At 41.8% G+C, this 24,546-nt stretch overlaps 1 protein-coding gene across 12 annotated transcripts in view; it reads right to left on the reverse strand.

Moving 5' to 3' along the window:
• The window catches only part of ENAH (ENAH actin regulator), a 136,208-nt gene that overhangs the window by 72,837 nt on the left and 38,825 nt on the right, over nucleotides 1-24,546 (reverse strand). The window contains exon 1 of one of the 12 annotated variants that reach the window (XM_078077840.1): nucleotides 170-204. The exons of the other annotated variants lie outside the window; for them this stretch is intronic. Coding sequence (XP_077933966.1) covers nucleotides 170-195 — 26 coding nt within the window. The 5' untranslated portion in view covers nucleotides 196-204. Of the gene's footprint in view, nucleotides 1-169; nucleotides 205-24,546 lie in introns of those variants that run through there. 12 annotated transcript variants of the gene reach the window in all.

Consider the following 24,546-nt stretch of genomic DNA (forward strand, 5'->3'; position numbering starts at 1 on the left):
CTCCCAGGCAGTAAGAGTGTCTCGGGTGTGCTAATCAACAGCTCTATGCTTGAAGATGGGGGCTGGCTACCAGAAATACCACGCCATGCTTAGCGGGTGGAAACTTTCAGTTCCACCCTACCCCTCGCCTCTGAGGAGGGAAGAAGGGCCAGAGATAGGGTTCACTCACCAATGGGCAATAGTGTCCTCCATCATGCCTACATAATGAACCCTCCATCAAAACACCCCAACGAGCTCACACTGCAGGGCTGGCGGGGTGGCAAGCCGGTTGAGGGCATGGAGGCTCTGTGCTTGCCCCATACTTTGCGCTATGTGTCTTTTCCACCCAGTTGTTCCTAAATTATATCCTTTATTGAAAACAAACAAAAACAGTAACAGTAAGCAAAGCAGTTTCCTGAGTTCTAGGAGTTGTTCTAGCAAATTACTGAACCTGAAGGGAGGTGGGAGGAACATCAGAATTTGTGGTCAGCTAGGCATTAAATGTGTGGGTAGCCTAAGTACCCCATCAGTAGCTGGTCCCTGAAGAGGGGCCAGTCCCAGGGGACTGAGCCCTTAACCTGTGGCGGCTACGCTAACTCCAGAGAGTCAGTGTCAGTTGGTACTGGAAAAAAGAAGTGGCGGTTGGTATGAGAAGAAAACCACACATATACCAACTCTGATTACAGGTGTGCATAAAACAGGCCAGTGGCTCCCAGTTTGGGATTTCATGAACCCACAGACTTCAAAAATAGGCTGCAGGAATCAATATAGAACTGGATGGCAATATTTTGGTCTACTTGCCAGGGAGGAGATGGAGGAGGGAGGAAACACCACATCAACTTACTAAAATGAGGATACTTTGGAATTTAAAAATTTCAAAATAAAAATCATGTAATGTAATGTAAATGTAAATGTAACAACTAGCTTTCTCTAAAATTCTCTACGTAGGCCACTTCCCCCCATTTCTCCCTGGTCCCAGTGAAATACTTAACAAGGGCCTTAAAGTAAGACTGGCCTCGGTCCCAACAGAGCCACCCGCATACTGAGGTGTGTGCGAGCGATGGAGCGATGACAGACAGCTTACAGGTTCTTCTGATAAGAATTTCCAGCTTTCTCTAGGATTTTTAGCTGAGAAAGTCAACGGGTGAGCTTGCAAACTGCTGAAATTATATATATATGCACAGTCTCTCAGGGAAAAGTGAAATGGAAGGCAGGCAAGATTTAAGTACCACAGCTACTGAAGAGTCAAAAAGAAACAAAAAATGTTTTAAGAAAATGCAGATCTAACAAGCACAGCAAAAGAGACAAAAATGTTATGATCCTCTAAACAGCCTTCTATCTGTGTTATAACAAGTCTAAAAAATAAACAGCTAGTCAGACTCTTCAACATTCTGAGTCAGTAAAGGAACTGCACACGAGATTAAATTAGTAAATTACTGTAGTTTTGTGAAGATCAGGAACGAAATCAGTTTCACTTTATGACCAAATGCCATTGGTACACATGGCTGACTATACTTCATCTTCCTGATACTAATTTTGCTCTTTTATTTACTTACTGCCCCACGGAGGCTCACCTGTGGTAAACTTCCCAGGTCTGCACAACCTCTACTATACTACCAACCCCCTTCAGAAGGAGAATTCGCATCTTGTCTGTTGTGATACTGAGTCATTCCACAAACTAAGATGTAATTCAGAAAATAAAATATTAAATAAAATTAGACAAGAAAGTTGGGAATTTTAAAGATAGGATTTCCGTCTTATGCACTGATACCAACTTTTGCTCAGGTCTGAAATGTTATAACATTCCCAGCATTAAAGACACTTAGAGTAAAACCATGTTAGATTTCAGTTCAATCCCACAGACACTGCTCACACCCATAGTGCACAGGCCTGGGGCACAGAATGAACGGGCGCTAGGCCATCTAGTTATAAAAGATTATGCACCCCAACTGGAATAATAAACATATTTTTCCCGAATAGGAAGTAAACAATAAATAGCGTGTTCTATATGGTGTAAAGCGCTCATAGAATCACAAATCACACTCAGTTCACCACTGTGGGATCCGGCCACCCTGCAAACCCAGGGGTCATTCCAGAACCTCCCCCCGCCCCCGCACCCTCATCTGCCCAGGCCCTCAACTAGTCATCACAACCTGCCAATCCTAATTTCCCATGACTTCCTTCCTTCCTTCCTCCCTCCCTCCCTCCCTCCCCTTTGCGTCACAATGCTCAGAAGCTCTGGGCCCTCCCTAGTTTTTTACTGGATTATTTCACCAATCTCCTAACTGGTATTTCTAAATGCACTCTTACTCCCTCCCCCTTTTTCTAAGTCAAACTGGATCATGTCACTCTCCGGGTGAAGACAGTCCAAAGACTCATTTCAGGATAGACTCTGGCTTCCAAACACGGCAGACAAGGTCCACTGTCTTCCTTAATATCCTATCCTTCTTTCAGATACTTATTGATGAGTGCCGGGTACCATTCCAGCATCCTAGTGCTGGGGGCACGTCAGTGCTCCAAACCTTCCAAACCCCAACACCACAGTGACAATTATGCCATACTTGTCCATATGTCCACACCCTGCCCTTGCCTTTCCCTCCACCCATCTGCACGCTTCCTCTTCCCCAAATACCTTCTGCCTAATACTGAGCCGTCCCCCACATTTTAAACCCAAGTGTCACATCTTCTTGAAAGCTTTTCCTGCCCCACATCCCCAACAGAACTCATTCTGTGTTCTCACAACACACTCCGCACATCACCTCTCCACTGGCGTCATGTTAAACCCCTGCAGGGCTGCCACTGTATCTTTTCTTCTCCCCTCGTGAAGACTGGTTAAAGCAGTGAGAGACAGTAACTGCAAGAAGTAAAAAGACTATCTGCCAGCTTTGAGTAAGAACCCCAAAATATGCCGGGGAAAGTCCCCTTTCTGACTTCCAATGTCCCAATGGACAACCATCAATACCCATCAATAACACCATCATTAGCACTCAAAAGCCATGGCCCTACGCTCTTCTGCTCCCAGCAGCTGGCCAGTGCACTTACCAAGAGTCAGCTGCATTTGTGACCGAGTGTGTTCACTCTGATTGTGCAATTTACTAAACTGATACCGTGTGAGTATATAGAAATTCTATGAAATTAGGTTCAATGTTTTGGAAAGTTTCTCCCAAGGTTAGAGTCACTGAAGAGCTGTGAGCCACACATAAAAGGTGGAGGGCTCGGCCAGGTCTGGTGAGGTCTACAGTCAGAAGACTTTGTGTGCGTCTCCGTTCTCCCTCCACTTCTAAGAAACCAAAGCTGCAACTCAAGATAAGGCACGGGCCTGCCTTAGGAAAGAAAAATAATGTAGAATTCTCATCACCACACCAACAGTAAAGCTTACCAGTAAAAGGCTACAGAATTAACATATATACTATAAAGGAGATTGAAGCGTTTAAAGGCATAAATCATTTTTAAGGACACCAAACTTGAACGAGTTCAGTGACCCAACCTTCACAACCAGGACAGGTCACACCGGATTCGAGGGCTTCCACTACGGGGCACATTTATGAAATGCTGATGAAGCTTTTCTCCTTCATATTCCATCCAGGAAAAAAAAAGAACCACCTTACAAGACTCAGAAGGAAAGTTGCCTGCTAGTAACAGGCGCCGCTGAGGGACCCAGGAAGGAGGTGAATGCTGACAAACACAAACACAAGGAAGGGCAGCAGACAATCTGTTTTCTGCAAGACAAGAAAACCATCTGGGAGGCAGCAGCTCCGCATATGTAGAAAGGCAAAACTTCCCGTAAAGACCACACAGGCGTACACCACTCTTCTAAGAAATACTAAAGTTAAAAAGGGAAAACATCAACGTGTCACCACCAAACCCTTCATCCCGCAACATCTATGTTCATGTGTGAAGTCCAAATGATATCTAGTATAATAACTGATCCACAGTCACCAAAGGAAATGATCAGTCTATCTAAAGCAAAACAGCATGTTTTAGAAAATGTTTCAGCACATTTGTTAGGTTATCCTGTAGGATGAAAAAAAAATCTCTTAAAATGGGGAGAAACCATTGAGTTGGATAAAATGTAGAAAAAGTACCTTTGAGGAGGCACTCACTGCATGCAGCTGTGTGTGTTCAGAAGTAAGGAGGGCAGCCCCCAAAATCCCTATGGACTACCTGGCTTTAATTATGACTAGCTCTTACTTGAGCAAGTCTAGAACGTGCATGATCCTATCAATGCGACAAGAAGAACCCGGCTCGGTCCACAGTGCAGCTGGAGAGAGAGGAGCGGCAAAGCGAATGAAAAGGCCCAGCTCTGGAGTGCTCAGAACCACACGGGAGGAGGAGGCAAGGACGGGAGTTAGAGGAGTCTGTGGGGAGAGAAGAAAATGAAGCTGAGCTGCGCTGACATTATGGGAGCAGCAGGACAGGAAAGAGCCCGGATGGGAGCCTGCCTCAGTGCACAACTCAGGCTGGGCACACGGAAGGAGACCCGGCCTCGCTGCGAAGGAGCGCAGGCAAATTCAAGCCCTCCTGCCTTCCCCGGGGTACACAAGACGACTAGGTACCCAAAGTAAAGCAAATGGTATTTTTCTAAAAATTAAAACCAACTGCTTCAGGAGACTGTGCTCTACAACTATCTATAGACAAATATTTAAATCCTAACAAAATCAAGGAGGGAAAATGTACTAAGGATACTACTCTCTAGTATCTAGTACAGACTGACACATCCCCTCTTAAAGTCAAGGTCATAAAGAATCCAAATCACTTTACATCATCAAAGAACTAAAACCCAGAGACATCTTGGTGACAGAGATCATTAATTACTGAGCCAGTGCTATGGAGAAAATGACACTAATAAAAACATGACTATATGAATACATCACAAAGTGTCACACACTGTCCTATGCGCTTTGCCTTTATTAATTCGTTTATCTATTTACCATCCTTACTGGGTAGATACTTGTCAACCTCCCCACCTTACACGTAGGGAACTGAGACGGGGCAGAAGTGGGGTTCAGAGCAACGACTCACGACCACTCTACTTGAATAACAGAGTCTAACAATCAATTACATTAGTTCATAAAACTACCTCCTCAAAGTGTTCTACTCTTCCCACATTATTCTTCATGTTCTACTTAACGTGAAGCTAAGGGAAGAGAACCTGGATACAACAGACTCTTGAACATGGGTTTCAACTGTTATGTGGATTTCTGATGGACACAGTGCAGTCCTGCAAGTGTTTTCTCTTCCTTATGAGTTCCTCAACATTTCCTTCTCTCCAGCTTACTTTATTGTGAGAACACAGTGTACAATTCATAGAACATACAGAATATGTGCTCATCAACTGTTCATGGTATCGGTAAGGCTTCCGGTCTACAGGAGGCTATCGTAGTGAAGTTTTTTGGAGTCAGAAGTTATACATGGATTTTTGACTGCGCAAGGGAAGAGCACCCTAACCCCATGTTGTTCAAGGTCAACTGTTCATACAATGGAATATTAGTCTTTAAAAGGAAGGAAATCCTGACACCTGCTATAACATGGATGAACCTTGAGGACATTATGCTGAGTGAAATAAGCAAGACACAGAAGGACAAATATTGTGTGATGCCATTTATGTGAGGCACCCAGAGCGGTCAAACTCACAGAGACAGAAAGGAGATCGGTGTTTGCCAGGGGCTGGAGGGGGTGACAGGTGAGGAGTGATTCAATGGGTCGAGTTTCAGTTTGGGACAATGACAAAGTTCTGGAGATGGATGGCAGTGATGGTTACATAATCATGTGAATGTACTTAAGGCCACTGAACTGTACACCAAAAAAGGATTAAAATGGTAAATTTAGTTATGTGTATTTTGCCACAATGAAAAAGAAATATATAATAGCTTTAGCTATTAAGAAAATGTAAGAAAGTATCTTTTGTCCATCAAAGAATAAAACTGTATTTTATTAATCTTACTTGCATTTGGTTAAAGGTTGTATCTTAACACAAGTTTTAGGAAATCAGTATTAATAATGAAAACAAAGATGATATTTTCTAGAATGAATCTAACTTGTTATAATAAGAATTAAAGTTTTGTACTCTCCTTTGAGATACTCTGCTACTCTGATTTCTTTCTTTCTATAAGACTTCTGTTTGGGTTGTTACTGACGACCCACTGCTTCCTTGTTGTAAACTCAGGCTTTAAAATCTCTCGCTCGTGTACATTTCCCGCCCCTGCTGTAACTACACACTATGAGAAACAATTCACATCTCCTTACCTCCTTCCAACAACGACCAGACAGGGGGCTCCCAGTGCCCCCCCACCTCCTGCTACTCATGCCCTTGTGTGATCTTCTCCCACTGTCTCTGGGCAGGACCCAGAGACCTGCTTCTATTCTTTGGCAAAAGTTATGGAATGTCACTTCCAAGGTTAATTTACAGCAACAGTGGCTTCCATTTGTGGGGAAGGCCCACATGACAAGGCCACCCCCCAGGAAGGAACTGACCCCCTCAATCCAACAGCCCACAAGCAACTGAATCCAACCAGTAACTCTGTGAATAAGCCTAGAAGCAGATTTCCCAGGGGTGACTTGGGTCAGGACTGCAGCCCTGGCCAGCATCTTGACGGCACTTGCTGAACAACTCGTACCCAGATTCCTGATCCACAGACACCGTGTGGTAATGAACATGTATTGTTTTAAACCACTGAAGTTTTGCTGTAATTTTATTGTACAGCCATTAATAACTACTATACCACACAGACTGGACACCCTCTTGCCTGTCCCTAAGACCTTAAACTTTTCCCCCATTATATTAGTTTCAGCTGTACATATGATTCAGTATTTGTATATATGGTGAAAGTGACAATAAATCTAGTTGACATTCATCACCACACATAGTTAAATATATCTGTTCTTGTGATAAGAACTCTTTAAGATCTATTCTCTTAGCACAAATGTACAAAGTATTTCTTAAAAGCCAAGATAATCTCAAACTCATATGCTCCATGGCACTTAGCAGATGACAGACACACAGGGCACATATTCTTTAGCTAGCCCCCCATCTCCTTAAATTGAACTTGCAGTGTCAAAGATCAATTCTCAATGCACCAGCAAACCTAAAACCTCATTAATAGCATGAGAGCTCACACAAAGTATAGACATTTAGAAACAGTCACAGAAGGGAAAAATATGTGGAGACACTTCACCTGGCAACACATACCTTCACTGTCCTAGCAAATCTTCCCATTAACAAGAAATTATTCTCAGAACAACTGATTAGAGCTTGAAATATTTCACCTTTTTCCTGAGGCTTTTTGCCTCACATTCCTTTCATCAGGTTATATAGCAAAGCAGCCCAAAGTACTTCCAAGCACTGCTTGAGTTAAAAATACCCAAGGGACGCCTGGCTGGTTCAGTCAGAGGAGCATGTGACTCATGACTCCTGATCTCGGGGGTGTGAGTTCAAGCCCCACGTTGGGCGTAGAGATTACTTAAAAATAAAATCTTTAAAAAAAATTTTTAAAAATAGCAAGTATGGCTGATTTTAGCTATAAAGACTCCAGACAGGGCCAGGCTAGGCCAGACTTGGAAGTAAAAACAGGTGTGGGGCAGAGGTGGATGGGGTTTCACTTATTTCTCTTTATAGTCTCACTTTGGAAGGTTATTAATTTCCTGAGGTAATAATTCAGTGAACATGTGTGAACAATAGGGAAAAAAACAGGTACCACATGAGATTAAGAAAGAACTGAGGCAGAATACTGTAGGATCTCAAAACTTTTTCCCCCACAAAAATCTATTCCAGGAGGGCTCTGCTTCTGGCCAAGTAATGGCCACATGAGCTCCTTCCCAAATGACCCTCCCATTGGTAAGGCCATAAACTCTGGGTAAGATGTACAGAACAACAATCTCAAAGTGCTGAAGAACGATGGGAAGGGAGTCAGCTCTGGTAAGAAAAGGAATGATACGGGAAGAGACCCCTGATTTTTAGAGCTTTCAGCCTGAGGACAGGTCCCAGAGTCAGTGCTCCGTGGCAGATGTACCCCAACAGAGAACGCCAGTCTTTCTAGTTTAAAGAAGCAAAAGCTATAGAGTTGAGGGCAATCCAAGGTGCTAGAAAGGTGGAGGATAATTCTAGGGGAACAAAGCGGGTGGAGGAAGGCAGGCTAGATTCGGTGTACACACTCTGCCTACATCTCCTGGTGAGCCCTACAACGACGCATGTGCCGGCACTTTCTGAGCAGAGCGCCCAGCTAAGGCTGACAGGCTGGAACTGAAACACCACCAGCTGCCAGAGAGACTGAACGTGCAGTTTAAGTTCAGCCAAGCTACCGGCCTGCCGGAGCAGCATCACCAACACCCTTCAGAGCGCCGCAACGGAGGCCAGAGGCTCCGCAGCGTATCCCGGACCGGGTCCGTCAGTCCGTGAAAATGCGCAGCGGAGTCCAGAGAAGGGACAGATACGAGAGCCCAAGCACAAGATGAAGGTGAGCAGTGCTGGACTGAAGCAGCTCCTAAGACGTGTTCAACGACATAAAGTACATGTGCTTACAATGGAAAGACAGGAAGTATGAGCAGAGAAATTTCCACTACCAAAAAATATTTTTTTCTTTATTGTTAAGATGATAATTCTCTGGATGGCTTAACAGAATGGAGATGGCATGGGAAAGAATTGGTACACTTTACAATGTATCAATAGAGATAATCCAATATAAAGATGAGAGAAGAGAAGAGACTGGGGGAAAAAACAAGCAGTGGTTCAGGGAGCTGTGGGGAGTAGCAGCAGGTCTAACGTACATGCAGGAAGAGTCCAGGACCAAAAAAAAAAAAAAAAAAGTGAAGCATAAAAAAACAGAGACGTAACCACCCACAGGCATATTATAGTCCAAGATAAAGAGAAGGGCTTGAAACACCAGAAAAAAATGAAACATCACATACAGGAACAATTCAAACACCATGGACTTCTCTTCAGAAACAATCGGAACCAGAGGACAGAAAAACACGAATGTCAATCCATACCTCACACCACGCAAAAAAAAATTAGTTGAAGACACATCATGAACTTAAACATACAAGCTAAACTCAGAAAGGTTTTAGAAGGAAATAGGAGAGTGTCCCCATGAACTGGGTGCAGGCAAAGTTTCAGCAAAAATCATAGAAGAAAAAAGTCAGCAAATTAAAATTTACTCTCATCAAAATACACCTTTAAGAAACTGCGTATGTATGAATATTAATTATAGCTCAATAAAGCTGTTACAGGAAGAAAGGAAGAAGGGAGGGTGGAGGGAATGTATAGGCAAGGAGCAGAGAAGGAGAAAAAAATACAAAACAAATCTGGCACATATCCAGGATCTGTTTTTAAAACTACCACTAAATACAGATCTTCCTCGACTCATGATGGGATGGGGTTACGTACTGATAAACCCATTTTAAGTTGAAAATGCTCTAAGTTGAAATACATTTCATACACTTGACTTCCTGAACTCCTAGCTGAGCCTCGCCCACCTTACCCGTGTTCGGAACACTTACATTAGCCTCTAATACAAAGCCTGTTTCAGTCAAGTGTGGACTCTCTCCCGTAACTTACACAACACAGGACTGGAAGTGAGACGCAACACGGTTGTGTGGACACAGCATGGCCGCATCAGTTGCTGCCCCCGCGCCGGGGTGGCTAACAGACCTGGTGAGTGCCCAGACCACCACAACAGGACAACGGGTAGTTGTGGTCCGTTCACACGATGCCCTAGCACCGAGCAAGAAAACAAAACAACTGGGACCTGCAACACCCGCCGTGAAGGAAGACTTAAACGCAAGTCCGCATTCCGAGACTCCTAACAAATGAAGTTCTAGAACTGGAAACGTGACTTGATAGTAGAAAGTGAGGAGAAGAGCAGTTATCCGTCGGCGGAGAAGGATGAAAGCCAGGATGACACCCTCTCCCCCACAATGTTGTGTGTCTTGAAAGGGGTTTGGGTTACATGGGTGTGTGCATCTGTCAACTCACCCCACGGTTTATTTCACTGTGTATATTTTGCCACAAGAGGAAGGAAAACTATTACTGGGCCCTGGTTAATGGTATACATACTGAATACCTAAAACACCGTGCACTGGTGACTGTCCCTTACTTCTTGGACATTCATCTCAATCAATAATTTATACACACACACACACACACATATCTGTAAACGGATAAATGGACAGGCATGTGATGAAGCAAGTCCAGGAAAGTATTAATGATCACACAGATGGTTGCCAGAGGTGGGGGGTCGGGAGGAGTAGGGTATGGAGGGGTTCAAAAGGCACAAACTTCCAGTTAGAAAATCAGTCCTGGGGGTCCAAAGTGTAGCAGGGCAAATCTAGTTAGTAAAAATGTCTTGTATATCTAAAAGTTGGTACAACAGTAGATCTTAAAGTTCTCATAAGACAAAAATATTTGTAACTGTGTGCAGTGACATATGTTAACTAGATTTACTGTGATGATCAGTTCCCAACAGAAGCATCAAATCACTATATGCTGTACATATGAAACCAATATGTCAATTATATCTTGATAAAAAAAGAAAATATATATACCCACACACATACTTTTTCTTCACATTTGTGCCAAAATCCAATCAATATATAAATTTCACACTGCTGAAAACCAAAATCCTGAAGAATGTTAAAAAAATGTTAATGTTAAAAAATGTTAATGGTAGAATCTAGATTGTGGGTATACATATTTTCACTGAATAATTCTTTCAATAATTCTTTCAACTGTTGTGTATGTTTGAAATTGCTCATAATAAACTTGTGGGGAAGGGGGACTAAGCTTAACTAAGTATTCACACCTCTGTGGCGTTCTCTATAAAGGAGCTAATTTTGCACACACCTCATACCTGTAATGGAAATTATGCAAGAACAGTACATTTTTAAAGCTTTGTTAATAAAAAGGGAAGACAAAAGACTGGCATGTTTCATTTCTCCATATTCATTCAAATAAGAATTCTAAAAGTTTTAAATTGGATCAGTTTTGAAACAATGTGAACATAATCAAAGTCTGGCAGCAGTGTAGTGACTAATCCCCTCCCCTGTTGTGTACACACACACACACACACACACACACACACACACACACACACACACACACACACACACCCCCCCCCCCAAGGCTTCCTGAGTCCCACAGTTCCAACAGTAGCCGTAAGCGCCACAAAGGTATCGACAGCCCATCCTTCTCTCCTGAGCTCCAAACCCACACAGACAACCGCCTAGCATGTGTTTCTACCTAAATGTCACAAACATACCTCAAAATACCACCTCTTTTCTTCCCTCACCCCGTGTGCTCCTCCCTCTATTTCCCATCCCGGCGGAAGGGTACCGAAGACCCTGCTGTCTGGACCCAGCTAGAAAGCCCGGCCCCCAACCATCTCCACCAGCCCCCTCTTCCTTCTGTCCCACTCACTCACAGTGCATTCTTTCCGTCCTGGATTACCGCCCTCTCTCCGGCCGCCTGACAGCAGCCCCAGCACCGGCACTTCGAACAAGGAGAAGCATCCAAATAGTACCCAGAAAATGTACCGTCCCACTATTTCCCCATAGGAGACTCTAGTTAAGGGTATTTTAATTAGGACTTTTACAAAACAGATTTACACTTCTGCTGGCTTAACTAATGTCATTTTCAGGGAAACTGTGAAAGACAGTTTATTATTCACATCACCTCATCAGTTTCATGGTTAAGGCCAGTAACACCGAGATCTTAGATTTCCTTCTGGAACTAGCTTGAGGTCCACATCCATCACCCAAATCATCGATACACAAACTGGGCGCTTCTCCCTCCCAGCGCCCGCAGTTGGGCTTCCAGTCTCTCCCTGAAATCACAGCAGTGCCGGAGCCCGCAGAGCGGGTGTCTAGATGCACCGGAGCCCGCAGAGGACCTCCCTTCCAGCGCCGGGCCTTGCTGAGCCTCAGTTCACTCCCCTCTAGAGCGAAGTAAGAGCATCGGCCGCATCAGAGAACAGTCCTGAGAGCATGAGCATGGGCGTCAAGCGCTCCAGGGGTCGCACACGGTGAGTAGCCCACGACGCTCACCGCTCTTCCTACCACAGCAACAGCACTGGGGTGAATGAGGGCCGCAAATAAACGGGGCTCCAGAATCGCAAGTGAGCACTCCACCACCACGGAACAATGACAGCGCCCCCTCAGCATGTGACGCGTGGACAAGCCGCCTGAAGGTCCTCACCGTGGGCGGAGTCATCTCCTGACAAACTCGGGGCTCCCCACTCGGCCAGCCCGGTGCGTGCGTGGGGTGAGCGTCACCGACTCCCTATCATCTGTGCTCAGTGGGGCTCACTTCACGTGTGGCCACTGAGGCTACAGGGAATGTCTGTGACTCGGGAATTCAGCACGGCCTTGAAATGTCACCAGCGCCCTGCCTCAAAGGCTGCTGCCTAGTGCATCTCTCCGGGGCTGGAACACAACCCTCACTTCTTGTTTAAAATGAGCTGCTACCGCATGTGACCTAACAAGGGTTATGACCTCTCCAAGTCCTACCAAGTTGCTTTCCTGTTTTTAGTATTTGAATTAAAAGTCAACTTAAAACAAGATATATGTGAATATAACATCCAAGTACTTTGAACACTGAGTCAAACTAAATCAACTATAAACGGATGCTGCTCGTGCTGGAAAATAACCAGCTGAGGCAAGCCTGGTTTTCCTATCATCCTAAGGAAACCCTTAATTTTCCAAGAGTACTTCTTAGACATTCATGGGTCCAGACCAGATATTTATACAGTTTGGCAAAAATACTCAACATTCACTAGCTGCCAACCCCTGCTCAAAACGACTTCTTACATTGTGAAATCCTATCCTGAATTCTGGCCTGTCCACCACAGCTGGGAAAGCACATTCTCACCTCTTTTCCGTAGAAGGATCCTCCACACAGACCAGCACTCCAGCCCCTACACACGACAGGCCAGATCACTCAGCACAATGAGCTAAATCAAACAAGGTCAGCATACCTCAGTTCTGGGAACTAGACTATACGACCACCACACAACACAAACCCCAGAAAAGATTCCTGGACCATTATCTGAGATGGCACACAGTGGACCTTCAACACACATACCCTACTCTGGGAGCCCTGAAGAGCCTACAGCCAACACAGATCTTGCAAGTTTCATATTAAAATTTAATGAATATTTTGCAATTCACTCCATCATACAGCCAGTTTTAGTATGTTCCCTCCCCCAAAATCTTCCAGTAAAATGGACACTCCAGGTAGGTATACCACATTCACCTGGTCTGCTCCACACACTGGCACACCACAGCCTGGCCCCAAGGGGGTACAAGTACCCCAGTACGAAAAGGCAGAAGTACCCAAGAGTGCTGTAGTGCCCCAGGAGGAAGCCTGAATTTCAAGGCCTTCACACCAAAGCCTCCCACAGGGCCGGGGAGGGGGCATGATACATATAGATGGGAAGTCAGCAGTCATGTGTTACTGACAACAGAACAAACATGATAAAAGCAAAGAGTGACTTAGGCGTCACTAGCATATGATGTTTTGTTCACACACTTTGGCAGGGTGTTCAGAATGTAATTATAGCACAGCATGATCGAAGGGAATTACTGGCCGTCATCTTAAAACCAGCAGCCCACTTTTACCTCCAGAGATTTCGGAAGGGTCTGTCCTATGCTCTACAAAACATTCAAACAAGGTGGAGTGGTAATTATTACATGTTTAAGAAAAAAAAGTGCTTGATGAGAAGGCCTCCATGCTGTGCTTTTCTGATCTTCTGGGCAAAGCAGAGTTATCGATCAATGGTTGCCTGCAGGCAAGACAGTTCGCTGTAACCTGCTGGAAGCGCACCTGTGATTCTCACACAGTCTCAGCTGTAAACTTCTCTTCCATCTACCTGAAGAAGCTGAAATGGGCATGCATGCAATAAAAGTGTAGGTGAGGCGAGTTTATTATCCTGAGAACCAAGCACATTGCTTCTCTGGTACCCTGCTAGATTCAACGTTTAGGGGCAATTTGGTCTTAAATGGCTGTAAAAAGTGACAAGCCACGCAATCTTTATTTTTTCAACTTCAGTGACAACATTTTCAAGCAGAGCACAAAATCTATTTCTGGAATTTCTTCTGGGAAATTACATCATGACAATCTACTAACTCCCGTTATTCCCACTGAGGCAACAGTCTCTTCTCTCCATTCTGTTAATCGTGCTATTTGTTGCTGAGCGTCCGGAAAGCCTTCTTCATCTGACCACCCTGTTAATAACCACTGCTGCTCCATCCTACTCCCAGTTCACACCCAAGCTGCCTTCTCAGACCGGCCACTTCCCACACCAGCCCTCACATAGGTCTGCGAGAACCACCAAACTCCGGTATCACCCTACCCCAGATGATTCCCACCGTATTCCCACAATCTGTTAACTAGACCCAGCATCCCAGCGTAGAGAGCTGCATCACCTCTACCCACAGTGTTAATACTCGAAGCATATTCAAGTACTTGCTGAACACCAGATGAGCAAATGAATGTACAACATCCACGTGAACCACAGCCCACCACTATTTAATCTTTTCAAACTTTTTAAAATTAGAGATCACCTTCCAGAAATAACATGCCACTTTGTATTTGAAGTCAACTGGGGTAAATGTCTCTTACTTTACATCTTTGCTAAAAGTATAATCCATGAAGGTTAGATACTACGCACTAAACAAATATACAGAACTGATACAATTTAGGAAAAATAGGCATATGGAAAATAACATATACAGTGTCAGATGTATTTCACTGAAGCTTGGGAGCAACTCACTCTTAAAACCACCACGTTAATCATGGCACAAAGATTCAAACTAAATCTTTCTACTCATCAATTAATTTTAACAAAATGAAGTATGAAACTGAAGTAGATTTAATGAAATGAATCTTGACATGAGTAGGTGGTCACTCTTACTGTAGCACCCAGCAAAATGAGGGACAAGTACTCTCGACTTCTGCCCAGTCTCCAAATCATGAAATGTGCTTTGTCATGACAAACGGATACCTAAAATACCGCACGTGCGGAATCAGAACATTCTAACGTATGATGCTCCTACCCGTATTCTCAGGGGTTAGCTTAATCTCTTAAATGTGTAGCAGCTGACTATCAGCTGGCATGGGACCTAAATCCTGACCCTATTTCTCAAAGTAATTCACACAACATCTCCAAGCAACAGCTGTGTAACTTTTATAGTATACCTAAAAATGTAAAGTTCAAACACTAAATGAATCTCATCTAACATTTAGGAATATGACTGAACAAAATACAGTCAACTCAATTCATGTTAAAGAAGTAATTTAGCAGAAGGCAACATTCAAAATGATGAGTAATCCAATTCATAAAAAATAAAAACGTTTTGGGGCTGCATTTTAATTTTAGAAGTGCCCTCCTTTTTCCTCAAGATATATAATGCCTGCAACTAACCACACTCAGAGTATTCTTTTTATTATTATCTCCCTACTACTAAAGAAGATATTCCATTTGGCTAAAAATTTAGAAACTATAGTTTTCTCAGTATCTTGACATAATTCTCGGCCCTCCCACAACCGTAACCGAGAAAGACTTTTCTGAAGCTGCCTCACTGTGTCATGCCACCTTTTAATACCGTTAACTCTGCAAGTCCCATTGCTCCTGAGACCAACAACTACGTCTCACACAAAGTAGTCCTCATTGAAAAACCCAATTTTCAGGTACTTTTCCCCTCAGTGACAATCGCAACAGGGACCTATACTGTCCGAACCGGTCCCTCCACCAGTCAGGCCTGCTGCTTGATAGCAGAGAATCTGGAGGGCTCACGTTGAGCTCAGCCCTCCTGGGTCTTCAATTTCCTGATCTCTAGAATAAAAGGGTTCCTGAAATTACCCAAGTCACAAAATAAGAGGACCACATACAGCCCTAGTAATGCCGTACAACTTCAGATGGGGGGTTGGGAGGCCTGGCTTCAAATAAGGCTTTTCCAAGAAGTTTCACTATTTAAATTTACCAAACAGCATTAAATTATGCTACAAGAACAACAAAGACTACAAATATTCTTCTCCAATTATTAAGCCTGAAATGAGTAACTTAACCTATTATGTTGCTCCACATTAGTTATAACAGTTTCTAGGAAATTTTACTTACTTGGTCTAGGATTATGGTTCAAAATCTGATCTTCTAGATAGCCATTTCTTTTCAGAAGCCACTAAATAAAAACATAATCAGGTGAGGGGCGCCTGGGTGCCTCAGTCGGTTGTGCACCTGGCTCATTTCGGCTCAGGTCATGATCTCAGGGTTGTGAGATCAAGCCCCCCCTTGGCCTCCACGCTCGGTGGGGAGTCTGTTTAAGATCCTCTCTCCCTCTCCCCCTCTCTCTAAAAATAAATAAATACAACTTAAAAACATAATCAGGTGATAGAGACACAAGCTGGGTGGCAAAGGGTTAAAGATCATGGTTTATCTTGCAGTTGGACAGGCTGTTCTTCACACAGCTGCCACCTTAAGACTTCCATCTCTCTCTCTAATGTTCAGATGAAAATTAAGCATCTGACCAGTGAGATAAAAATGGTAAATAAGTTGAACAAATGGACACAGCTGTTGGTGGCACTGTTTCTGTCATTCCGATGAGCGCCATGGGGCAGAAGACTTATGGGAACCGCCCCCCCATCTCTCCCCTCCGTTCTCCCCCACTCTGGAGAACGCAAGAGAAGCCCTCCAGTCACGCCCTGGACACCACTCCTATCCAAAGCAGCCACGCTTTTATGTTTCTGTTCCGGAAAGAGACAAACATCCCGCCAGGGGTGACACAGGACAATTTAAATCTCTACCCAGAGAGACTCTGCACTCTGTAATGGTAGTGCCTTGAACAAGGCTAACACTGAAACCCAACCTGTAACCCAAACCAGAGGACCCTATACAAAATAATCTTTCTTCATCAAAAAGGTCAAGGTTAAGAAAGACTGAAGGAGCTGCTCCGTATTAAAAGACACGTGATAATGAAATCCCACATGCCATCTTAATCGACTCATGGACTAGGAAATACGGTTTTCTTTTGCTACACTAAATCTGAACAAATTTTCGTAAATAATGCATTAGGTCCACAAGGTATATTCTAAGATCATATTCTATGGTGATCCAGATCTAAAGTCAACCTGTCGGAACTTTTCATTTAAACCTTTACTTTTTAATCAGTGGCATTAAGAATTTCCCTCTATATAATATTTTTTTACAATTACTATCTAGTTATATGCTTCCCAAAGACCTCCATCTTCACAAACCTCTGCAAGGTCAGTACTCTTAATTCCTTTTTAAAGATATGGCAGCAGCTGCAAAAGCCTGAAGGAACCAGAGAAGAATGCCCGGCGGGACCCAAAGCCCCTTCACACGTGGTCTGTTACACTCACGTCCCGTGCGGTCAAGTTCACAGAGAATGAAGGTGCTTCTCTTACAAGAGTATTCCTATATGCTCATACATAAGTGTCAAAACTTTATTTGTAATTACTTTAATTTACTTTAATCATTTAAAAAGAAACTATAAATTATACCATCTCTTGCTGTCTTCTAAGCTAACCCCACAGGAACAGGAAAGTGAGAAGGAAGGAAAGAGGAAGAAAGGAAAAAAGAAAAAGGAAAAAGAGAAAAAGAAAAGGAAAGACAGAAAGTATATCCATAATAAAAGGAACTAAAAACCCCACATAACATCAGTTTCTGTGGGCAAGGGGAGGCCTCACAAGAACATGAAATGTAATAAGGCACTTGTCTCATGAGAGAAGGTACAGTCTTTGGGAAATTTTTAAAACCAACAAAAGTAAATAAACATACACGTTTTAGGTTAGGAGCAAATGGTGCTCAAGCACACATGCATGCACACAAACTATAACTTTGAAACCAAAGGGGGAAGAGTCCATCTATCCAGGGGAAGGCAGGAGAGGCAAAAAAAGAATAAAAGGAAAGTAAACGATATAAAAAACGATTAAAAAATCTATATAAAAAAGCTGGAAAAGGAGTAATGCCAATAAAATATAAAGGTAAAGCAAAATTACAGAAGCATGGTAGTTAACAGAATAAAACTACTATCCTATAATAATATTTGATTCATGTAAAAATCAATGGATGCTAAACACTGGGTTGCAGTTGCTGGATATGCATTCGGACTCAAAGCATCACTCCACAAAGTACTTATTAATAATGAAGAGATGTGATTCCACACCACCTTAACCAAATGATCAAACCTAACATCCCAGCATTGGAGATGACAGTCATCACGGGCCTCCACATGATGGGCTGGAAAACATCCCTACGTAACAGAAAACTCCTGCCTCAATGGTCAGCCTACACGTACTCAAGCAGAAACAATCCTGCACCTGGCCAGGACTCCTCAAAATGGCAACAGCAAGACAGGAAAAAAGGCTGAAGAACCATTTTCAGCATCTAGATTACAAGAAACCAGAGACAGGATGGACAGATGGAACTGATGAATGGAGGGAGGGAAGAGCAATAAAGAACGTGTCTGGTAAATTTAAGGAACTCTGGGTGAAGAGAGCATGTTAGAAAACACAGCATCGAAGTTAAACACCAGTCTGATAACTTCACTGTGATGACGGAGCAAGGTGCCCATGTTGTTCACATTCGGGGGAACTGCGTGCAACTCCCAAAGGGTGCACCAAACACACAAAGAAAAATTAGAAAGCAAATATGAAAAAATATTAACTAGTGGTGAATCTACATAAAGAGTACATTAATTTTCTTTGTAACATTCTTGTAACTTTGAAAATTTTCCCAAAAAAGTAAATTTGAAGGAATATAAAGATATATAAAGAGGGGGCGCCTGGGTGGCTCAGTTGTCAAGCGTCTGCCTTCGGCTCAGGTCATGATCCCAGGGTCCTGGGATCGAGCCCCGCATTGGGCTCCCTGCTCTGCCGGGGAAGCCTGCTTCTCCCTCTCCCCCTCCCCCTGCTTGTGTTCCCTCTCTTGCTATGTCTCTCTCTGTCAAATAAATAAAATCTTTAAAAAAAAAAAAAAGATATAAAGAGGTTATATACTGATGAAAACAGAAAAATAAGGTCTATCCACCATGAACACATTCACTCTACACAATACACCTTGAAATATCTCTAACAGAACTGTAGGGAAAAAAAAATTGACAATTATTCTTAATTGAATCTACTGTTCAGAATGGACAAATCAAGCAGACAAAATATAAGCAAAAACATCTAAGTCCTGAACAACACAATTAGAAGGCTCGAATTAGAAATACACAGACTGCCACCCGAATAAAAGAGAAAATACGCAGGTTTTCTAGCATATCTGAAATATTTATATAAATAAGCCATATACTGGGCAAAAGGAAGCCTCATTAAATTCCAGAATCTATCTTATAGATTATGCTCTGATACAATGCAATAAAATCAGAAATAAATAATAAAATAACTACTTAAAAATTCCCAAATTTGGAAACCAAAAAAAGTATAATTACATAACCTTGAGATTGAAAAGGAGATCGATAAAAGAAACATTTAGAAAACATTATGTGTTAGAGCAAAGGCAGAACTTATGAGGAAAATACGTGGCTTTAAACACATGTATCAAAAAATAGAAAAGGTTGAAAATTTTTAAACCAAAAGAGAAAAACCAAAAAAATAAAAAGGGAAAAACGAGATAAGCAGAAATCAATGAAGATATAGACCAAGAGAACTGAGAAAATTAACACCAAAAGCTGTTATCTTAATAGTAACAACTCCTTTGGGGCGCCTGGGTGGCTCAGTCGGTTAAGCGTCTGCCTTCGGCACAGGTCATGATCCCAGGGTCCTGGGATCGAGTCCCGCATCTCGCTGCTCTGCGGGGGGGCCTGCTTCTCCCTCTCCCACTCCCCCTGCTTGTGTTCCCTCTCTCGCTGTGTCTCTCTCTGTCAAATAAATAAAATCTTTAAAAAAAAAATACTAACTCCCTCAAAATAATAATAAATACTAACAACCCAGATAAAACTCTGCTAAGAGTGGTAGAAAGAAAGAGCTAGAAGACCCAAGAGTAGCAAAATCATTAGACAGATTTTCCTAACACAGGAATTTTAACTAAACACCAATGAATGTGTAATCTAGATGAATGCCCAAATTATCACAGAAAATAGAGGATCTGTATTCAGATCAAAAGATTAAAGAAACTGAAATGGCAATGCCCGTCACCCACACACACACCACACTCAGACACTGACACACAGAGACACACAGACACACCACACACACACATTTACACAAACATACCACACACACCACACTCACACAAACAAAAACTCCTGAGACTATTTTTATTAGGTAAATTCTACCAAGCTTGAAGAAACAGTTTATTCTTATGTTAAATAAGTGTGTTCAGAAAGTAAGAGCAAAAGCAGCCTGGCCCATTTAATCAGACCGGTGTCATCTTGATTTGAAAACCAATAGGTCTAAGTTACTGACCAACCAAATCCCAGTAGTGTACTTTAAAAAAAAAAAAAAAAAAAGATTCTCCATAGTCAAAGATAAAAGAAAAAACATGATTATCTCAATAGAAGCAGAAAAATATGAAGGAACCTAACAATTTTTTATATGTTATCAAGAGAGGAACAGAAGAGAGTTTCCTTCTTTTGGTAAAGGTGATGTATACCAAAAACCTATGACAAATATAGAGGAACTTCAGATGCGTTCCCCTTAAGTCAAAGAAGAACTGCAGACAGCCTGGCCAACACCGAAAAAGGAAAAAGAAAGAGCATAATGCTCAGAAGGAAGAGAGAAAACTGGCACGAGTGCCGCTGACATCATCGTCCATTTACGAGAACCCATACAATCCACTGCCCCCCCAATCTGTACATTTGTGCAATCTCAAATTCTAGTTGGCTTCTTCAAAGAGCTCAATAAATTGACCTAATATATTTATGCAAAAGCAATGGTTAATCAACACCTAAATCAACCTGAAAAAGCACCAACTTGCACAATCAGATAGGGAGACATACTATTAAATTACAGACACAACACTATGAACAGTAAGGTGTGAGCACAAGAACAAGGGCCAAGTAGAAAAAAATGGAACTTTCTTCGTGACACAGGATGAAATGATAACTTAATAAAGAATAGAAGGGGGGCACCTGGTGGCTCAGTCGGTTAAGCGTCTGCCGTTGGCTCACGTCATGATCCCAGGATGGGGTCCTGCATTAGGCTCCCCACTCAGCGAGGAGTCTGCTTCTCCCTCTGACCCTCCCCCTTCTCATGCACTCTCTCTCTCTCAAAAATCTTAAAAAAAAGAAAAAAAAAGGATAAAAGGGCCCCACAAATCAATGGCCAAACAATGGATTGTTGAATCAATGGTCTTGGCCATCCAAAACGAGGACCCTACCCTAAAACAGTCATTTTCCCTAAGTAAAATTAAGTAATTCAACAAGCATTTAAGATTACATGTGGAACTTCTTGAAACTTCAAAGGACTTTTTTAACAACACATACAGTTTTTTATTAGAGTTCAAAATACATGTTTAAAAGCTAGGACACTATTAAAAGAATAACCCTTGAAAGAATTTAAGATATGATAACTTGTAGCTCCCGTAAAATTTTTAATTATACAATACTGAAAATTAGAAAAAACTGGATGAAGTACACTTTCAAACAGAAGCATGCTTTTCTCTTTCTCCACAACGCAGTTCTATAAAGCTAAGGTTAACACTAGTATCAAGCTTCAGATTCACAAAGGCAGGGAGCTGCTATTTATCCTACCAGAGCCTCAGAACGTAGGAGAGGCTCATGGCAGGCACGTTGGGCCCCGAGTCACGCTTATTTTCAAAGACAACACTTAGGGCCTATCAATCAAAAGGACTGTGAAAACTACATTAAGGAAAACATCTGTATTTACCAAATGTAGTTTTAAAAATCAGAGCATGAGCCACTATACAAAATCATAAAAACGACCTCACTTTATATAAAATTTCACAAATTTAAGTAGCATATGGCTATGGGACTGAATGGTCAAAATAAAAATTGGTAGTCACTCAGAATTATAAAGAAAAAAGGATCATGGCGAAATCAGAAATGTGTTACATAAAACAAACGAAAATACCACCCAAAAGCCTTTCACATATCCGGCTTTAAGTGGTCAATCTTATTTATTCAACTATAATTCAAGGTAAAACTTTCTGTGAGCACTATAAATTTCTGCTAGGAACTTCTAATAAGCAAACACTTGTGTGTATGCCAAAAAATGTTTAGTAATAGTACACATTATGAGTAAAATAGTAACAGTCATTCCACTAAGTAAACTCAGAATCTTAAACAAGCTATTTTTAGTGGTAGACAATAAAAACAGGAATTCCTTGTCTCTTCATTTTGAGGGGAAAAAAAAAAAAAAACTCTTAGAGGATATTCCAGGCAAATTAAAGTCCAGACTCTTTTACCATTTTCGGCCAACGAAGTTACTACTGTTCCTTTTTCTTTTGGACAATGTCAGTGCCTTGAGAGACAAGGGAGGAACAGAGCCAAAGGGGAATAGGGCTTCTTCCTAGAAAAGGGGGAGAAGAAGTGGGTGGGAAAAAGGCACCGAGCGGTTACTGAACAAGGGAGGACTGCACAGAGTGACTTATCCACTTGAAGTGAACACCATGGTATAAAAATCCTATGTGTTAACATAGAACACAAGACTATGTTACTAACAGTATGCATATGACCCGACAGTAGAAATTCTCCTTTTTTTATTCAGCTGAATATCACAAAAAAGCAAATATTTTACAAAAATTTTCAAAATTCCACCATTTACAAAATGGTGAAAAAATAAGATTTGAAAATAAAGCATAATAGAAATGTAAGTAAGCCATTAAGAGAAAAGATTACAAAATGTCTGCAAGCTGACTTTAGTCACCATTAATTAGACATTCCAGTAGGGGTTGTCAAGGGTTAAACAATACACAAAGGGGATGATGTCAGCCTACAGCACTTATTTCTCACAGGGTTTATGAAGGAAAATTTGCACAACAGAAAAACAATTCCAAAAACATGAACCTAGAGCAATCAAGGGCTTGTTCATCTCTGAAATGCAAATAGGAAATACCAAATTAAAAATCTTAAAAAAAAAAAAAACCCAATATCTTGTAAACAGGCATATTACTTTGAAAACACAGTAAGAACATCAAAAAATAAAGCTCAGAACATATAAAACAAAGTGCTACATCTTCCCTTTCAACAGTCATCTATGTCACAAAAAAGTACTACTAATGATGGCTAAACAAGTCGTGAATTATTATAATCCAATTTTAAAAGATTGGAGACAAAGATCTAGCTCTTAAATTTTATTGGGGGAAGAAAAAATAAAGCTGCCATTTTTTCTTAGTATTTAACCAAGATGTCAAGCAAGATGTCACAGCTAAAACTAGCCCCTTGGGCAGACAGTTCAAACAGTTCTTGTAATGTGCAAGCTACAATCAAGATACAGTGTGTGCTTGGTGTGGTAACCTAACCAGGTACCAAGCAAAACTCAAGCACCGTCACAGACACAGGTCAGTTACTGATCTCCACTGAAAACCAATGGTGATTTACAACAGGAGTCCCTCTGAAACATGGTGTACTCTATCTTACGCTGTTTTTAAACTAACATCACATGATTAGAAAAGCAAAAGCAACGAAATAGATGTATTCAAGAAATTACTTTAACGCTAACTACAATTAGATGGAAACACATACTCTGTCTTGAAATGAAAAATGATAAATACTATTTAAAATTTTTAAATTCTATCAAATGCTGATGAAATTTCTAGTGAAAAGGTTTGGAATGCCAAAAACGAAGAGCACTGACTGAATCAAGGATTATACTTCCAACCATTAACGAATCTGACTGCTGACAGCTCACCTTCAACAGTTAGCTTCACCTACTCCCTGGGCGGGAGCTTCACAACCATATCCTACTCAATTCTTGGAATAATCATAGCAAACAGGTACTGCTGCTATCCCCATACTGCAGATGACAGATACTGAGACTCAGATGTTAATGAGCTTGCCTATGGTTAGAAAGGTACTAAGTCATAAACCCAGGATTCAAACTTGAGCCATCTGAGCCCAGAATGCTTCCCTTAACTACCAAATGTGTATGTATTGGTCTTCTGGGTTTCAACTTCTTCATCCCCGTGCAATCAAAGGTTCTAACTAACAAAATGCAAAAACAGCAACAGACGTTTCAACTATTAAACAAGAGGGATCTAGAAAGCACTGGAAAAGAGAGATCAATCAATAAGAATAACACAAATGCCCCGATATAAAAATGGACAATTCACAAAACGTTCAGAGAAAACGGACAGAGATGAAAAACACCCAAGTTAGCTATAGCAAAGAAATACAAGCTAAAACAAGATATCCTTTTAAACCCTGATAATGGCGGTGTGGGAAAAGGGTCTACCTTGTTGATAATAGTGAAATGGCACAAGCATTGCCAAGGGCTATTTGTCCTTATGCATCAAGAGCCTTTGAAATGTAGATATCTGCTGATTTGGCGGATTACACTGTTTATAAGTGTATTATATAAGTGTATTATGTATGTGTAAGAATGTTAAACCAACAACCACTCATGATGATGGGAAATTCCAACATGGGACCAACCAG

This window comes from Halichoerus grypus, chromosome 7 (assembly GCF_964656455.1).
Source record: "Halichoerus grypus chromosome 7, mHalGry1.hap1.1, whole genome shotgun sequence".
Lineage (NCBI taxonomy): Eukaryota > Metazoa > Chordata > Mammalia > Carnivora > Phocidae > Halichoerus > Halichoerus grypus.